Source organism: Phascolarctos cinereus, unplaced genomic scaffold (assembly GCF_003287225.1).
Source record: "Phascolarctos cinereus isolate Bilbo 61053 unplaced genomic scaffold, phaCin_HiC Scaffold_5;HRSCAF=322, whole genome shotgun sequence".
In the NCBI taxonomy this organism is placed as follows: Eukaryota; Metazoa; Chordata; class Mammalia; order Diprotodontia; family Phascolarctidae; genus Phascolarctos; species Phascolarctos cinereus.
This window is the reverse complement of record NW_027555958.1, coordinates 450,123,012-450,140,199: the sequence shown is the minus strand read 5'-3', so window position 1 is coordinate 450,140,199 and position 17,188 is coordinate 450,123,012. Positions and strand designations below refer to the sequence as shown.

The following is a 17,188-nucleotide window of genomic DNA, read 5'->3' as shown; positions in this document are numbered from 1 at the left end:
AAAACTGGGAATGTCAGGGCAGGGGCCATCTTAGAACAGGGAATGTCAGGGCTGGGAGAGGCCTTGGAATAAAGAATGTCAGAGCTGAGGGGGACTTAAGAGAACTTAGAACACAGACCATAGAATAATTCTGTTAAAGATAGAAGGAAACTTAAAATGATGTACTCAGACTTCTTCATTTAATATATGAGAAGTAGAATCAGGGAACAGTGCTTACAATCACACTGAGACCTGATGAAGGAGTCAGGATTAGAACTGAAGTTTCCTTCTTCAAAATCAAGTTCTGGGGGCAGCTAGGTGGCACAGTGGATAGAGCACCAGCCCTGAATTCAGGAGTACCTGAGTTCAAATCCGGCCTCAGACACATAACACTTACTAGCTGTGTGACCCTGGGCAAGTCACTTAACCCCATTGCCTAGCCCAAAAAAAACCAAAACAAAAAACAAAATCAAGTTCTGGGCCTCAGTTTCCCCATTTGTGAGCCAGCGAAGTTGATCTAGGTGATGCAGGTGACCTCCAAGCTACCTGCAGGTTCTCATCTTTCTCTGATCCTCATGACAGTCTGACCATAAGCATTTTTCACCATCTCCCTTCCAGTGCTTTCCCCCCTCTGCCAATCATCAAAAGCTCAGGGGAAAGACAGGCAATTGAAAGAAATAAAAAAAGCAAAGCTGACTTATATAGTGCTGCTGGTAAATCATTCTGTCTTTCACCTATAAAGCTGAAAATGATGGGTTTAATATCACTCAGTGTGGGCGGCATCCTGAACATCTCTTCACAGTCTACACTACTAGAGATGGACAGCCACAGATTCATTATTGGCCACCTAATAAATTACGCTTTGGAGATTGAAGGGACAGCCACCAGGCCTTCCTTCCCCATCCACATGCTCCTCATAAGATTGAAATTTCAGCTAGAACTGGTCAAAGGTGGGGAACTTCTTAGATACTTGCATAAAACCTAGAAGAAAAGATGTCAGATATGGGAGGAGGCCTCAAATGGAGAATGTCAGAGCTGCAAGGGCCCTAGAACATACAACATGGAATATCAGAGCTAAAAAGGATCTCGGTACATAGAATATGGATTATCAACACCTAAGGGGGGGATGTGGTCTTAGAACATAAAGCAGAGAATGTCTGAGCTAGAAGGAACCTTAGAACAGAGAAAAGAGAACATCAGGACTGGGAGGGACTGTCGTCAAGTGCAAATGGCTTATGTGACAGGTGAAGGAGCAGCTGCTTCTAAGACCAGGATCTTAGGGGTTAAAGAACCTAAAGGCACAGGATGGACAGATAAGGTTAGAACGGACACTCTGAGCCAGCACCTAACATCTCAGCTGACTGACTCTGCACTTGTTTGCCTGCATTCATTCACAGCCTTGTTCTTCATACTACACCCCCTGAGACTGTATAAGCCTTCCAGGAACCAGATGCCTGAACCCACCAAAATTGTGCTATCTCCCTAAATCCCCTTAGGAGGTGCTCGAACCAGGACAGTTTCCATTGCCTGAGATAGAGGAGTGCAGGGCCCCCCTCCCTCCTTGCGTTCTCTAGGCTGCTGGCCCCTTCACAGGCCATCCGTCTCCTCCAGGTCACTGACATTCTCTCTGTCTCTGTCTCTGTTTCACTGTCTCTATGTGTGTATGTGTCTCTGTCTCTATCTTTCTGTCTCTCTATCTCTGTCTCTCTGTGTGTCTCTCTGTGTGTCTCTCTGTGTATGTGTCTGTCTCTATGTCTGTCTCTCTGTCTCTGTCTCTTTGTCTCTGTCTCTTTGTGTGTCTCTGTCTCTTTATGTGCCTCTGTCTTTCCATCTCTGTCTCTCTGTCTCTGTCTCTCTGTCTCTGTGTCTGTCTCTGCCTTTCTGTTTGTCTCTCTGTCTCTGCCTTTCTGTTTGTCTCTCTCTGTCTCTGTGTGTGTCTCTGTCTCTTTATCTCTGTCTCTCTGTCTCTGTCTATCTCTCTGTCTTTGTCTCTGTCTCTCTGCCTCTTTCTGTCTCTGCCTGTGTGTGTATCTCTGTCTCTCTATCTCTGTCTCTCCTTCTCTGTCTGTCTCTGTCTGTCTCTGTCTCTGTCTCTCTCTCTCCAGAAAACCAGCCTGGAGTTCTACATTGACATCCACGCACACTCTACCATGATGAACGGCTTCATGTATGGCAACATCTTTGAAGATGAGGAGAGGTTCCAGAGACAGGCCATCTTCCCCAAGCTCCTGTGCCAGAATGCTGAAGACTTCTCCTTTGTAAGCTGCCCTCTCTTGCCCTGCCCTGATCTCCCATCTTGGGCTTCCTCTTCCTCTCTCTTCTTCAGTTCAATTCACATTCACATAAGTGTTCATGCCCATCCTGGGCTGAGCCCAGACAGGGGATGGGGGTGAATCCTGTTGGAAAGGGTGGGTCTGGGCAGGGAGGGGGATAGACCTGAGGAGCCCACAGGAAGCTTAGCTGTCCCTGGCCACTTCCTGGGACTCTGGCTCAGCTTTGAAGGACCCATGCTTTGAGAACATGAAGGTCTTTTGATCTTCCTGTTGGGGTTGTGGGGCTGTGTGAGAGGAGATTGGCTACTGATGTAGGAAGAGTGGTCTACTTATGAGACCTTGAAAGGAGAGTGACTCCATCCTCTGGTGGTCTCTCTCTTCCCATTTGCTGAGTGGATAAGGACTCTGAGAGCTTCTCTCTTGGACAAAGACTTAAAATATAGAGAACAGTAACAGTAATTGTAATTTAAAGTATCAAAACATGAAATACATTGTGGGATTGAACAGCCATTCCACTTTCACCTTCCTTCAAAGCCCAGCCCGGAAGGAGAAACAGGTTTTGGAAGAAGCAAGATGAGGATAGGTTTTAGACCCTGTTTGGGATTGCTAGAGGGGAATGTGGGGGGAGATGACCTGGAGGCATTTGGAGATTCAGAGCTAGAGCTGGGCAAAGAAGTCAGACATCCAGATCTAAGAGGCATCTGCACGGAGGTAGGCATTAATGCTGTGGGAGCAAATGAGAGTTCTATAAAAGTGAATCTATAGTGAGGGAAGAGAAAAGGCTGGGGGAAAAGGCTATTGAGGGAGCAGGACATAGGAACAAAGAGGAGGAGGAAAAGGAAAGGGAGGAGGAGCACATACTTCATGCACATATGATAATCAAGAGATACAATCTCTTCAAAGCTGTTTGTGAACTGAAAAGTACTACAGAAATTGTTGGTTGTTATATTATTCTCTCTGAACCTCAGTTTCCTCATCTCTAAAATGAAGAGGACATTAGATGGACATTATGGGACTTTCTAACTTTAGGCAGCCAATGAAGAGGCCAGTTGTTAAGCTCACGGGTTTTTCGACACTGGTTCACAATGTGAACTTGTTTGTAACATCTTATAGAGGATGATAGAAGATTTTGTAATGTTATCTCACAAAGCGGAAAGGAGAGGGAGAAAAATTGGCTTGAAAAAAGGTTAGTAAGAGATTCAGCTAAGGAGCCTCACTACAGGGCATTTCAGGATGAACCTGGAAGGTCCCCAAATAAACAAAAGGTGGAAAAGATCTGCAAATGTATTTCTGAGTTCTTTTCACTATCAAGGACAGTGGAGTCAGTAGACTTGAACTTCAACAGATTTTGAGAGCTGGAAGAGTCTTCAGCATCTATCTGGTTCAATCTATACACAAATGGGTTCCCATTTTAACTTACCTGTCAAGGGGTCATCCAGTCTCTGCTTGAAGACCTTTAAGGAGAGGAAACCCATTGCCTCCTGAGGCAATTCATTCCACTTTTATTTATTCTTTTTTTTTTTTTGGCAATTGGGGTTAAGTGACTTGCCCAGGGTCACCCAGCTAGTAAGTGTCAAGTGTTTGGTCTGAGGCCAGATTTGAACTCAGGTCCTCCTGACTTCAGGGCCAGTGCTGTATCCACTGCCTGACCTAGCTGCCCCCCTCATTCCACTTTTAGATACCCCAATTGTTAAACTGCTTTTCCTGACATCAAGCTTAAATTGTCCTCTCTGCAAGTTCCACCTTCTGGAGACAAATGGAACAAAGCTTACCCCCATTCCCTGTGAGCCCCTCAATTACTTAGACACTGTCATGTGCTCCCTGAACCTTCTCTTCTTCTGACTGAATATCCTTATAAGTCATGGACTCATGACTCTTGGTTGTCCTCCTCTGAATACTTTCCAATGTATCATAACCTTATTTAATGATCTGATCGTTAGTACCAGTAGAGAAATGCTCACCAAAAAAGTATGTGCTTGCCATTGACATAGAGGAGAGATGGTGTAGAGTCTGAGTCAAAGTATGAATTTCTATACATCAGGGGTTCTTAACCCAGGGTCCCTGCACTTTATTTAAAAAATATTTCGGTGACTATATTATCAATTTAATTGGCTTCCTTTGAAACCTATGTATTTTACTGTACGCATTTGAGCACGTTATTCTGAGATGGGGCCCATACATTTCACCAGCCTGCCCAAGGGATCTATGACACACAAAGGTTAAACATCCTTGTGTCTGGATAGCAAGGTCTAGAGGCTTCAGATGTTTCAGTTCAAGATGACGTTGTCCTGGTTGTATCAGACCCTGGAACATTGTTATAAAGAAAATGAATGAAAGAGAAAGAAGAGGGGCTAGTGATATGGGGAAAGCAAGAGATGACTGGTGGGCAGCCCACATATTCCAGTGGGATCCTTCCAGTGGCAAGAGGAAGGGGAGAAACCCCCAGCTTCTTGGTTGGACCCTCTGTGACAAAAGAGGACAAGACAATGGGGCAGGTAAAGATGGGTCAAGATCTGTCACTGAAGGAAATGTCCACATTGGCGAACTCCAGGTCCACGTGAATAAGTTGACAGTAGGTGAGGTAAGTTTCATGTTTTCTCCCCCATTAGACTGTGAGCTCCTTGAAAGGAAGAACTGCTGTCTGCCTTTCTCAATGGCCCCAGCACTTAGCACTGTGCCTGGCACATAGTAGGTGCTTAACAGATGCTTGCTGACTTGACTTTGACTTTTGAGAAAAAGAGCCGTTGATGGTAAAAGGTTTGCAGGTCCATGGGCAGACCAGGAATCGGAAGCACTGTCTTCATCTCACCCCTCCATCATCCAGAGATAGGTGGCCAAGGACAATTTTGTACACACACTTTCCCCACACCTGTTTTACCCTCATATCCAACCAAGAGCCAGCTTCTTCAGGACCAGTGCCAAACCTGTTACTTCTTCCTTTTTCTGTCTGTGGTGATAGTATGAGGAAGTGTTTGTGCCCAGCCTGTGGTGGAGCCCTCCGAGCTTGGACTGGTCTGATCCACCACACATTGACCCTGACATAGTCATGTCATGTGGGTCCTCTTTGAGCACAAAGGACAACCCCCAGCCGATCTAGAATATTAGACACCGTATTGGTTTGTGGATGAAGAAATTGAGTCTCAGAGAAGGGGAGTACCATACCCAAAGTCACACAGCACGCAGTTGACACCCAGACCCTCCGAATGGTGTTTATTTTGCCCCCGCCCCCACCTGCCCTCACACCCCCCCCAGCCCTGGCTCTCCCAGTTCACTGGCCTGACATGAGAATGATCAGCCCCCTCTGTCTCCCCACAGTCCAGCACGTCCTTTAACCGGGATGCAGTGAAGGCAGGAACCGGCCGGCGCTTCCTGGGAGGTCTGCTGGACCACACCTCCTACTGCTACACCCTTGAGGTGTCCTTCTTCAGCTACATCATTGGGGGCACTGCGGCCACTGTGCCCTACACCGAGGAGGCCTGTATCCTTTCCAGGGCTGCCTGCACCTGCAGGCGGGACCAAGGACCCAGACCAGGTGGACTCCATGTTTCACTTGGGTAAAGGGCTGAGCTTGGGAGGAGAATGTTTGTGCCTGTGGGAGGTTGTGAGAGCCCAGCTAGTGATGATCTGAAGGCTACCTTACTCACCCCCGAAAACACGCTGGTTTTACGTGAGTCAGCTGAGCTTGGCCCTGAGCTTGGCAGGAACTGCCCATTGCTAAGGTCCCTCTCCTCTTCTCTCCTCTCCTCTCCCCCTCTCTCTTCTCCTCCAATCTCCACTCTTCTCTCCTTTCCTCTTTCTCCCTTCCCCTTCCCTCTTATCCTTCCCTCCTCTCCCCCTCCCTCTCCTCTCTCTTCCCCTGTCCATCTCTTTTCCTCTCCTCTCCTCCCATCTCCTCTCCTCTCCCCCTCTCTCTTCTCCTCCCATATCCACTCTTCTCTCCTTTCCTCTCTCTCCCTTCCTCCCTCTCCCTCCCTTCTTCTCCCCTCCTCTCCCTTCTCCCAGTTCTTGCTTCTTTCCTCTTCCATCTTCCTCAGACTCTCAGAGTTAAAAGAGCTCAGAGGCCTCTAGCCCTTCCCAGCCCGCCCACCCAACTCTCAGCCTGACTGAAGACCTTTTTCAGAGCAGCCTAAGATCACCTCAGCTTTTTGACTGCCCTTTCTCCCCACTGATTCATGAAAAGTTTGTGGCCCACAATGACCCCCAGATCTTCATCAGATACCTGCTGTCTAGCTACATCTCTCCTGTCCTATCCTTGCAAATTGGCTTTTTGAACCTGTCATCTCTTTCTGAAGGGCACATGGCTGATTTACAAACCCCGCGCTGTACCTGTGTGGAAACAGCTGCCTTCTGATACAGTCCCTTCTCCATCCCTGCTTGTCTCCTCTGGATGGTCTCCAGCTTTTCGCTCTCCTTTCCAAAAGGAAAGGTCACAGAGATACAAGCACAGGATATGACATCTGTGGGCATATCAAGCCCAGGATGCATTTAGGACTAATTTCAAGTTCCTAGTGGCTACCCACTAACAGCCTCAGCGCTCAGCAAATCTCTCCATCCCTGGCCATCTGCTGGGTTTCCATGGCAGCCGGAGGCATGGGTACCAAGGCAGATAGTGTGTGCTATAAAATGACCTCAAGGCACTGTAATCCACCACATTCTTCTATGTCATGGCTGTAAACGGGACCGCCTCCAATCAAGCCCTGGTGACCTGATGACCTGGGGGATGGCCAGGGGCCTGTCTGAGGTCAGCTCCTCCATGATGGACCTCCAGAATAATGACTCAGGGTCCTGCTGAGCTAAAGGTCTCTAGGAGCCCTTTCCACCCAAGAATTCTGCGAGGTGTGTCCTAGGATCAAACATCTGAAAGAGATCTATGGTGGTCAAAGCCAACCATCTTGTTTTGTACATGAAGATGTACAGATTCCTCTTCAGGCCTCTGTCCACATCTTCTAAGCTCCTGGAGGACAAAGGTCAGTTCTTCTTCCCTTCCTGTATCCCTTCCCCCAACGCAAGGCCCACAGGAGGCTGAGAAATGGACCTGAATGGCCTGGGTCTAACCTTAATTGATTTTATGACTTTGGATATTCAGCTTTCTCTTTCTAGGTCTTTGGTTTCCATTGATAAAATGAGGATGAATGAGGGTCTCTAACATCCCTCTAGACTCCGACATTCCCTGTTCTAAGGCCCCTCCCAGCTCTAACATTCCCCATTCTAAAGCCCCTCCCAAACGCTGACATCCTCTGGCTCTTTGGATGCCTCTGTAAATGAAGAGGAGGATGGAGGTAGAATCACAGGCCTTGGCAACAGATTGGATGTGTGGCGTATCCAGAGTGAGGAGTCAAAGATGGCAGCCAAGGTCCGTGAGCCTGTGTGATTGGAGGATGGTGGAACCCTTGACAGTAATGGGAAAATGAGGGAGAGAGAGGGGTTTGGAGAGAAATAGAAAGAGTTCTGCTTTGAGGAGGCAGGAGCTAGATCTGTGAAGAGCCCAAGGAGATCAGTGAGGACGTCTTCCTCTCCCTTCCCATCACTGACATGGGGTTGAGAACATAGGAGGAGAGGGGCGAGATGGGCTACCCACCCTGACTCAACCTCCCCCTTCTAGGGACAAAAATAACATCGGTTCTGAGAACAAGTCATGGTCATTCCACTCCATTCAATGCCACAGCATTTATTAAGTGCCTACTGTATGTAACGCCCTGGGGGTCGCACCGAAGGAGATGCAGAACTGGCATGACACTTCTCCCTCCCCCTTTCCTCTTCATAGTCTTGTAGTATATTGAGAATGGCTGACGTTGGTATCGTCCTTCAAGGCTTACATCATCTCATTTCATCTGAGGAGTGGGAGCCTGAGGTTAATCATGAGTCTCATTATCCTCATTCCACAAAGGGTAAAGGAGGATGTGAACTTCGCCAAAGTCACCCAGCAAACCCAGGGCTCCGGCCTCCCAGACTGGGATCCTTCCTGCTCTGCTAAGCCCCTGCCCCATGGTAGCTTTCCTGTCCATTTGCTGGACTGGGTAATGAGGGCCTTCCCTGGTGGGAGCCTTGGGCAGCTCTAATTAGGCTTTGTTAAAATGCTGATTAATAATGGCCTGGACAAGGTGGATCATGGCAGCATCCTTCCAGCCTTATTAATTGTAATCTGTGGCAACCTGGGTTTGATTAATGTGCAATTAATGAGGGCACGTTCTAATGGGGAGGAGGCGATGCTAGGACCCTCTGTGGGAAATGCCCCAAAATACAGGGCTCTGGCCACAGATGCCAATGGAAGGGAGCATCTTGTGTTGGGTACCGCCAAGCATCAGAATGTGGCATATATAAAAGAGTCTGGGATGGAGTCTGGACTCTGCACGTAGCTCACCCTGCCACCTTGTGCAAAGACTCCCTTCTCAGGCCTTAGTTTACTCCTCTATAAAATGGGCCTGGAGCAGGAGGGATAATGAACTAGATATTCTCTAAGGACACACCCAGCTCTGACATTCCATGCTTTAATGCCCCTCCCAGCCCTCCCAGTCCCTGTTCTAAGGCCCAGGAGTGCTAAAGGAATTGGGGATGTTTATCTCAGAGAAGAGCCCCAGAGAGGGTTGGAACGGCTGCCTGGGAAGCCACATGGGCCTTGTTCTGCTTGGCCTCAGACAGCAGAAGCAGGAGCAAGGAGTACAAAAGACATCCCTGCCCCCAAGAAAGTCACAGTCCAGTGGGGGAGATGACATGCCAACAATTATGTACGTGTAAGATAGGTCCAGGCTGAGCTGGCGTTAAGGGCGCCTGGAAAACCTTCTTTAGCTGGGACTGGAAGAAAGCCAGGAGGTGGAGAAGAGGAGGGAGAACGTTGCAGGCTCGGGGGAGAGCTCAGACACCAAGGGTCTGATGTGAGGAGCAGCCGGAGGCATTGTCACCGTCCTGCCTCCCCCTCCTTGGAGGCCTTCCATCAAAGATTGATGATGCCTTGTTGGGGATGTCAAAAAGGACATTCCTATTCAGGCATGGGCGTGGCTAGGGGCTGAGTTCCTCTCTAGCTTGGATTCCTTGATTCAGGAAGGAGCTGGATTCAAGGATGGTTTCCCTCCCTTCTAGGACTAAATCCTATGATTTATACATCACTTGTAAGAGAAAACTGTTTCTGGAGTCTGGGGTCCGGTGTTCAAATCCTGCCACTTACTAGCTGTGTCACCCTGGACAAGTCACTTCACTTCTGGGCTTCTTGGTTTCTTCACATTTGTGAAAAGAGGGATTTGTCTCTTCCCACTCTAGATTAGTAGTCCTGAGTGTATCACCCAAATTTTCCTCTCAGGAGCTTGCTGTCTCTCTTACTCTGACTTCTCCTCTGGCCTTTTGTTGGCTGTGGGCTGTCCCTTGCTTCCCTTTATCTGGGTCTTTGAAACCTGCCCTCTCTTTGGGCACTGCCCATCTGTCTCTATCTCATCCCTACCCCCCCAATTCTAGACCACAGTCTCTAAGGCTGAGCTCACCCACATCTTCTTAGGATCTTCCCACACACACTCCTACTTACTGGATTTTGAATCTGTTTTAGCAGCCCCAGGCCCATTTTACAGATTTGAGACATCAAGGCAGGGGTGTGTGAGGCCAGCCACACGGTGGCTAGGAGAAGGAAGGATTTAGCCGGGGAGCACTTGCAAGGGAAGGAAGACTGTCTGTGTGTCTCCTGCCCTCTGCCCTCGGCCTTCCCTGGCACCACGATGTCGATGACTCATGAGGACGGCTGTGCATGACCAATGAGTTTGTCCACCCTCCTGTCACCAGCCAGAGATGAGTGGCCTTGGCCCGAGCCTCTGCAGCTATCTTTTGCCGCTGTTGGCCGTGTTAATTAGCTGTGGTAATTGGATGCTTTGATACTCAAAGTGACTCAGTCCAATCCAACTTCTCCCCTGGAAAGCCAACATCATCTTGGCATTTGGCAGCAGGAGTGGCCGGCTCTCCTTCCCAGGGAGCCAGACGTTTGCTCTCTTGGAAGACATCATTGGTAGAATTATTAGCCGTGTACCATGCAGCAACCCCATCCCCATCCCAGTCCTGTGTGTGTGTGTGTGTGTGTGTGTGTGTGTGTGTGTGTGTGTGTGTGTAGGGAGAGGGAGGGAAGAGGCCTGTTCCTGAGGTGAAGGGGAGCAGCAGTGGGTGGGAGGGCAGGAGGCCTGTGTTCTAGTCTGCCCACAATGCTCTGTGTGATGTTCAGTTTTGTCTGACTCTTCGTGACCCTATTTGGGGTTTTTTTGGCAAAGATACTGGAGAGATTTGCCCTTTCCTTCACCAGCTCATTTTACAGATGCGGAAACTGAGGCAAACAGGGTTAAGTGATTTGCCCAGGGTCACACAGTAAGTAAGTGTCTGAGGCGAGATATGAACTCGGGTCTTCCTTATTCCAGGCCCAGTGCTCTATCCACTGCACTATCTAGTTGTCTGCTCTGTGCTCCGTGTGATGAGAGGCTTGTAAACTCTTTGAGGGAAGGACCGAGTCATGTCTATCTTTATATCCCCAGGGATGAATAAGGGCCTTGCACATACTAGGTTTTTATTCTTTTTTTTTTCTTACTTATTTTGATTCTTCCTTGCTTTAAATCAGCCAAGGAAATTTCCAGCATGGAACTCCCTATTCCAAGGCAAAGCAGCCCCCTTTTTTTTCTGCAACTCACAGGCTTAGAGAATAGTGTGGGCACTGGGGGTGGGGGTGTTAAGTGATCTGCCCGAGGTCACACAGTCAGTATGTATTGAAGGTGGGACTTTGAACTCAGCCCCTCCAAACTCCATGTCCAGCCTCCTGTGTGTCATAGATAACAACAACAATAATAATAATAATGATGAAGATGATGACAATGATAATGATGATGACTGGTATGATGGCTCTTTAAGATCTGTAAAACACATACGAGTCATTCTCTTATTCAGGCTTTCTCCAGCCCTAGGCCTCCTTAACCTCATTTTACTTATGCTCTAGGAAGGCTTCCTGGAAGAGGAAACATTTAAGTTGGACTTTTTTTGGGGGGGAGGAATTAACAAAATAAGATGATAAAAAAATAAAATTATTTTAAAAAATCTCTAATGGTAAATTGTCACAGCAGGGCTCCCACACAGATGAGATCCCTAATCCCTAACTTTGATAATTCTTAGCAGGAACAGTCAGCAGCAACTGGGTTTATAAGCACATTTATAAAATTAACAGTAAATCAGTACATTCACTTTTTAGAAAGTTTACAAAGTTTTTTTATTGACATCACTTATCATCACACAATAACTGTATCTCAGCTGCACCACTACGCCCCAGTAAGGGGAATCATATCAGTTATTATAATAAGGGGGAAAAGGGGCAGCTCGGTGGCGCAGTGGATAGAGCACCGGCCCTGGAGTCAGGAGGGCCTGAGTTCAAAACCGGCCTCAGACACTTAACACTCACTAGCTGTGTGACTCTGGGCAAGTCACTTAATCTCTAATTGCCTCAGTTTCCTCATCTGTAAAATAAAGACTTCTGCAGGTTGTTGTAAGACTGAAATAATATACTTAAAGCTTTTTGTAAACCTTAGAGCACCATATGAATGCTAGCTTTTCTTAGTAGTAGTATGTAGCATTTTTCACCCATAGCCTTCCACCTCACCACTGAGAGGAGGGAAATGCGTTGTATCATCTGTTCTCTGGGACCGAGATGGGTCATTGCATTTGCTCTGATTTCAGCTGTTCTCCCTTTCGGTTACATGTTGCAGCCACTGGGTCTGGTTTTCTCCTGGATCTGCTCCCTCTGCTCTGTGCCTGGGTCCTAGTTCTCTGCATTCTTCGTAGTTGTCATTTACTATGGTGCAGTAATATTCTCTTCCATGCACAGACTATACTTTGTCTATCCATTCCCCAACTGGTGGGCAGCAACTTTGTTTCCAGTTCTTTGCTGCCATGAAAAGTGGAGCCGTGAGAAGTCCTTCCCTCCCCTTCCCTTTCCTGCTTTATTAGGCAGTGAGCTCTGCATCCAGCAAAGCCTTGGAAGATGGAGAATATTGTAGCACTGGCTGGAAGACTTGGATAGCTCATTTTCAGTAGTACTTTCTGTATACTTCCTCACTCCCAACAATCCTGCATGCTGTATAGTGAAGGCATACCCATTTTGCAGAGGAGAAAACTGAGGCTCAGAAAATAAAAATGATGGCTGGCATTTATAGAGCGCTTTAAAGTTTGCAAAGCCTTTTTACACGTGTGATCTCATTTGGCCTCCACAACGACCTTGGGAGGAAGGAGCTTTTATTATCCCCATTTTGCAGATGAGAAAACTGAGTCTGAGAGCGGCTAAGTAACTGGCCTTGGTCACATAGCTAGTGAAGTGTCTGCGCAAGAGCTCCTAAACTCCAAGTCCAACACTGTCTGTTGCGCCACCTAGTGCCAGAAAGATGAACTGACACAACCTGCAACCATAGTGAATTCTAATTCTAAGAGTCTGGCTGTTTCCGAGATAATAGCACTCGATTTCTGAGATTTTCATAGATTGTATAATTCTAAGGTTTTGCTTCCAAGATTTGATAAGTCTTTGGTTCTAAAACATGACGACTTTGCTTTTATAGGTTGGTGACTCTATGATTCTAAGATTTGATGTCTTCGTTTCAGTGATTCCAAGATTATATGTTTCTTGGTTCCGTGAGTCTAAGATCTGTGTTCTAAGATTTGGTGATTTTATAATTCTGAGAATCTAAGATTCTATGAGTCTAAGACTTTGTTTCTACTATTTGGTTATCTGATTTTTTTAAGTGTGCTCTGGCCTCACTTTTCCAAGACCAGACTGAGACCTTTGTCCCTCAGGGTTCTAGGGCACCCTTAGGAATTCAGATGTGTTGCTGTTCTTCAGCTGTGTGCAACTCTTCATGACCCCATTTGGGGTTTCCTTGGCAAAGATCCTAGAGTGGTTTGCCATTTCTTTCTCCAGCTCATTTTACAGATGAGGAAACTGAGGCAAACAGGGTGAAGTGACTTATAGCTAGTAAGTGTTTGAGGCCAGATTTGAACTTGCGAACATGAGTCTTCCTGACTGCAGGCTCTATTCACAGCACCACCTACCCATCCTAATTTGGATGTATCTTTTCTTAAATATCACCAGGTCAAGACCCCATCAGCTGTATTCCCCTACATCTCCCACTACTGGGGGCCAGTGACTAGAGTGATTGATTATACCTCAGTTCCATTTAATTACACAGCATCAGTTAGCTTTTACAAAGGGATATTTACCTCAAACATATAGGGGAAAAAGAATAAACATTTCCCCTAATACTTTGGGGACCATTTCAGTCTCTGGAGGGAAAAGCCTCAAACTTAGCTTAATACCTACGGAGTGTTTGGCCTACCAAGTCCATATCCAAAGGCAGCATCATCTGGGATGAGTTCTCTTTGCAGCTACCACTGGTCTGGGTCCTGCAGGCTATTCCTGAAGATGGCCCCTGGCTCCTCGGGACATCAAAGCTTCACTGGATGCAAACCAAGTCTCTGAAATGCCAGGATGCCCAGATGCCCTCCTGATCCTTCCACACTCACAAGCTCAGAGATTCGAATCCCTTCACCTAGGATGAGAAAGAACAAACGCAGAGGCTAACATCTGAGGCCTGTGTCTCTGGGCCACGTAGCCTTGATGGGGAAGAGACCCTGACACTGCTCCCTGAATAGCATTGTCTCTCACCAGGTGCAGCCGAAAAATAAAATGGCAGAAGGGCCAAGCTGAGGATGATGCAGTCTTGTGGAAGATGTCCCCCTTTCAGTGACAGAACCAGTCCCCGAGCCTCCCATTCACTGCTTGGTTAGCGGAGAGGATCCAGTCAGACCATCTCCTCGGTCCCCACAGTCTCTCTGAGGTGCTTCTACCCCCACTCCTCACGCCCCTCCCAGAAATGGCTCCCTGGCACCTTCAGCTAGGGAAGACCTACCGGAGGCATCCTGAGCCCAGACTAGGCACCGGGCCAGGTCACTTTCGGATTCAGCATTCCCGGCTTCATTGTGAACTTGGTGATTCTATCATTCTAAGACGCTGGGATCCTATGAGCCAAAGATTTTATGTGCCTTAGATTTGACGATTCTATGCTTCTGTTTATAAGATTTGGTAATCGCAGGAGTCTAAGATTATGTCGCTGAGACTTGATGATCCTGTGATGTCAGAGAGTCTTTGACTCTAAGAGTCTCAGATTCTGATGGAGCAAATTAGAAGATGGGAAGAGAAAACCACCTTCAGAAAGTAGGCTCATTTCTCTCTCTCTCTCTCTCTCTCTCTCTCTCTCTCTCTCTCTCTCTCTCTCTCTCTCTCTCTCTCTCTCTCTCTGTGTCTGTATCTGTTCCTCCCCCTTCTTCCCTTCCTCCCTCCCTCCCTCTCTGTCTGCTTCTCTCTCTGTGTCTGTCTCTCTCCCTCTGTGTGTGTCTCTCTCTGTCTCCCTCCCCCCTCTGTCTCTCTTTCTGTCTCTGTCTCTCTCACTCTCTGTCTGTCTGTCTCTCTCTCCTTTTCCATCTCTCTCTCTTCTTCTCTTTCTCTCTTCCCTCATCTCTCTCCCTCTTCTTCTCCTTTCTCTCTCTCTCTGTTCTGTTTCTCCTCTGCTTCCTTTCTCTGTCTCTCTGTCTTTCTCTCTCTGTCTCTGTCCTTTCCTTTCTCTCTCACTCTTTTCTCTTCTCTTCCCTCTCTCTTTGCTTGCCTCCTCTCCCCTCCTCTCTCTCCCTTCCCCCCTTTTCTCTCTATCCTCTATCTCTGTCTCTCTGTTCTGTTTCTCCTCTCTCTCTCTCTCTCTCTCTCTCTCTCTCTCTCTCTCTCTCTCTCTCTCACCTCTCCCTGGCCTCTCCCACTGTGCTGATGGGCAAATATTTATCCAGTGTTTATTCTTGGATTTTTTTTCTTCTTCATATCAGTCGAAAATTCTAAAAATATATTCCCACGCAGCAGGAGAGCGGCCTCTGGCCGTTAGAAGGAGGCGAGCCGAGCTAACTAAAAATGCCATCAATTATGGAGCCGGGGCCCAGGTGGGAAGACAGAGTCAATTTCCAAAGTCATAGAGAACTGCGGATAGGAAAAAGACTAGCAGAGGATGTCAAATTGCAAGTGGCAGGGGTGGGAGGGGGCACTGAGAACAAGGAAGAGAAGAGGTGAATGTCCCTCTTGTGTTAGAAGTGGATTTGAGACATACAGATGGGCTGTAAATATTGTCTCCACCCCAAGGACACCTGGCAGAGGAGGCAGCTTGCTGCTTGAAGTGGGGCTGGCACAGAGGCAGGTCCTATGTTCCAGGGCCAAGGTGGCAGCTTCTGGGAGTGAGACAAGGCCCCTGCATGCCACCAGAGGCTGGGATGGGCTGCAGGTGTGGACCAGGAGTGTCTTCTGGACTCAGGAGGTGGGAGAACCTGAGACTAAATGGTCCTACCCCCTCCCTTGGCAAAGGAGGGAGCCCAGGCCTTGCCCTTGCCCAAGGTCATACTGCTAGTAAACAGCAGAGCCCAGACCTCGAACACAGGTCTCTAGTCCTAAAGGAAAAGGCTCCTTTGTAAAGTAATGAGACCCAGCTAGGGTTGGGGCCCTGACTTGGCTCTGGGGGAGGGCATGGGGAGCCAGATGACAGCCCTTCTTCCCCCATCTAGAATGCGATTGATGCGAAGGAGACATCAGGCAGAAGGAGATGACAGATTAAAGAGGGGAATCTTGGAGGGGGGAGTGATCAGGGAAAGCTTCCAGGAGGAGGTGACCCCTAAGCCGAGCATGCCATCGAGCCCTGGCTCTAAGTCTAAGACCTTAAGCCCAGCTCTGCTCTGTCTTAGCCTTGTCACCTTGGCCAAAGCATACTGCCTCAGCTTCCTCCTTTATAAAGAGAACCTAATGTTCCTTGGGGAGCCTTCCAACCCAACACTCTTACCAGGCTCACACTCTTCTTTTTCATCACCAAGGTCCTCAGTGTCAAATGGAAGCTTCTTCTCAGAGTCCTTCCCTGTGAGATTTCCACTTCCTTGCTTTGAGGGGAGCAGGAAGCTGGGAGAATACATCTCAGCAGGTCTGGGGGCTGAGAGTCTGAAGCCCAGAGGCCCAGAGCTGGGCAGGCCTCACTGGATATCACTGACCTAGAATCAGGGGGCTCTCAAGGGCTACAGCACACCCTGACGGGTTGTTAGCCAGCTTCTTCTTGGAGGTGTCTAGCGATGGGGAGCTCACTACCTCCTCGGGCAACCCAGGCCACTCTGGAGCAGGACTTTTTTCTGGATGTTACAGAGGGACAGAGTTTGAGAGCTGGAGGGGACCCCTGAGGTAGGGACCCCTACTTATATCAGAAAGGAGCCCCCACTGGAGCACGCCCAACAAATGCTCTGTTATCGGCCCTCTGCTTGAAGGCCCCAAGGGGTCCTGGAGTCCTTACTTACAGTGACCCGCTTTAGGTCTCCCTGCTGCCCTCTGGCGTAAAGCAGAGGAATAACAGAGGCCAATAGTTACTATGCGATCTCCCTTGTGTCTAGAGATAGAGTGTGGATCAGGGAAGGGGAAAGGGCATAGGCATTTATTTAGCACCTACTGTATGCCTGGCACTTTTTTTGTTGTTGTTTCAGACACACTTTTGTTTTGTATCAAACACAGTGTTTTTAGGTACTTAATCACTTAATTGATGAGTGGTAACAAAATTTCGTACTTTGAGAGCTGGTCTTTAGAGGCAGCAGGACTTGCTTCTGATACATCCTGATTGTGTGACCCTGAGCACATCGCTTAAGGTCTTTGTGTCCCAGGGACATAAATGAGCTGCCTTCTGCCTCAGCGCAGGGAGATTTCATACAGGGAACACCCCTATACAGGTGGCATAGAGCCAGACAAATGTGTGTAGGTGTATGAACGTGTATATGTGTATGAACATATATGTATATGTGTGAACACATGTATGTGGGTATGATGTGTGTGAGTGTGTGTATGGGCTGTTCTTGGGTTAAAAATAACAATTTGCATACAG

The 17,188-nt window shown here is 48.0% G+C and overlaps 1 protein-coding gene across 1 annotated transcript in view; it reads left to right on the top strand.

Annotated features, from left to right (window-relative positions):
• AGBL4 (AGBL carboxypeptidase 4) overlaps positions 1–17,188 on the top strand; it is a 900,343-nt gene that overhangs the window by 869,596 nt on the left and 13,559 nt on the right. The window contains exons 10-11 of the mRNA XM_020987710.2: positions 2,085–2,237; positions 5,568–5,730. Coding sequence (XP_020843369.1) covers positions 2,085–2,237; positions 5,568–5,730 — 316 coding nt within the window. The remainder of the gene's footprint in view (positions 1–2,084; positions 2,238–5,567; positions 5,731–17,188) is intronic.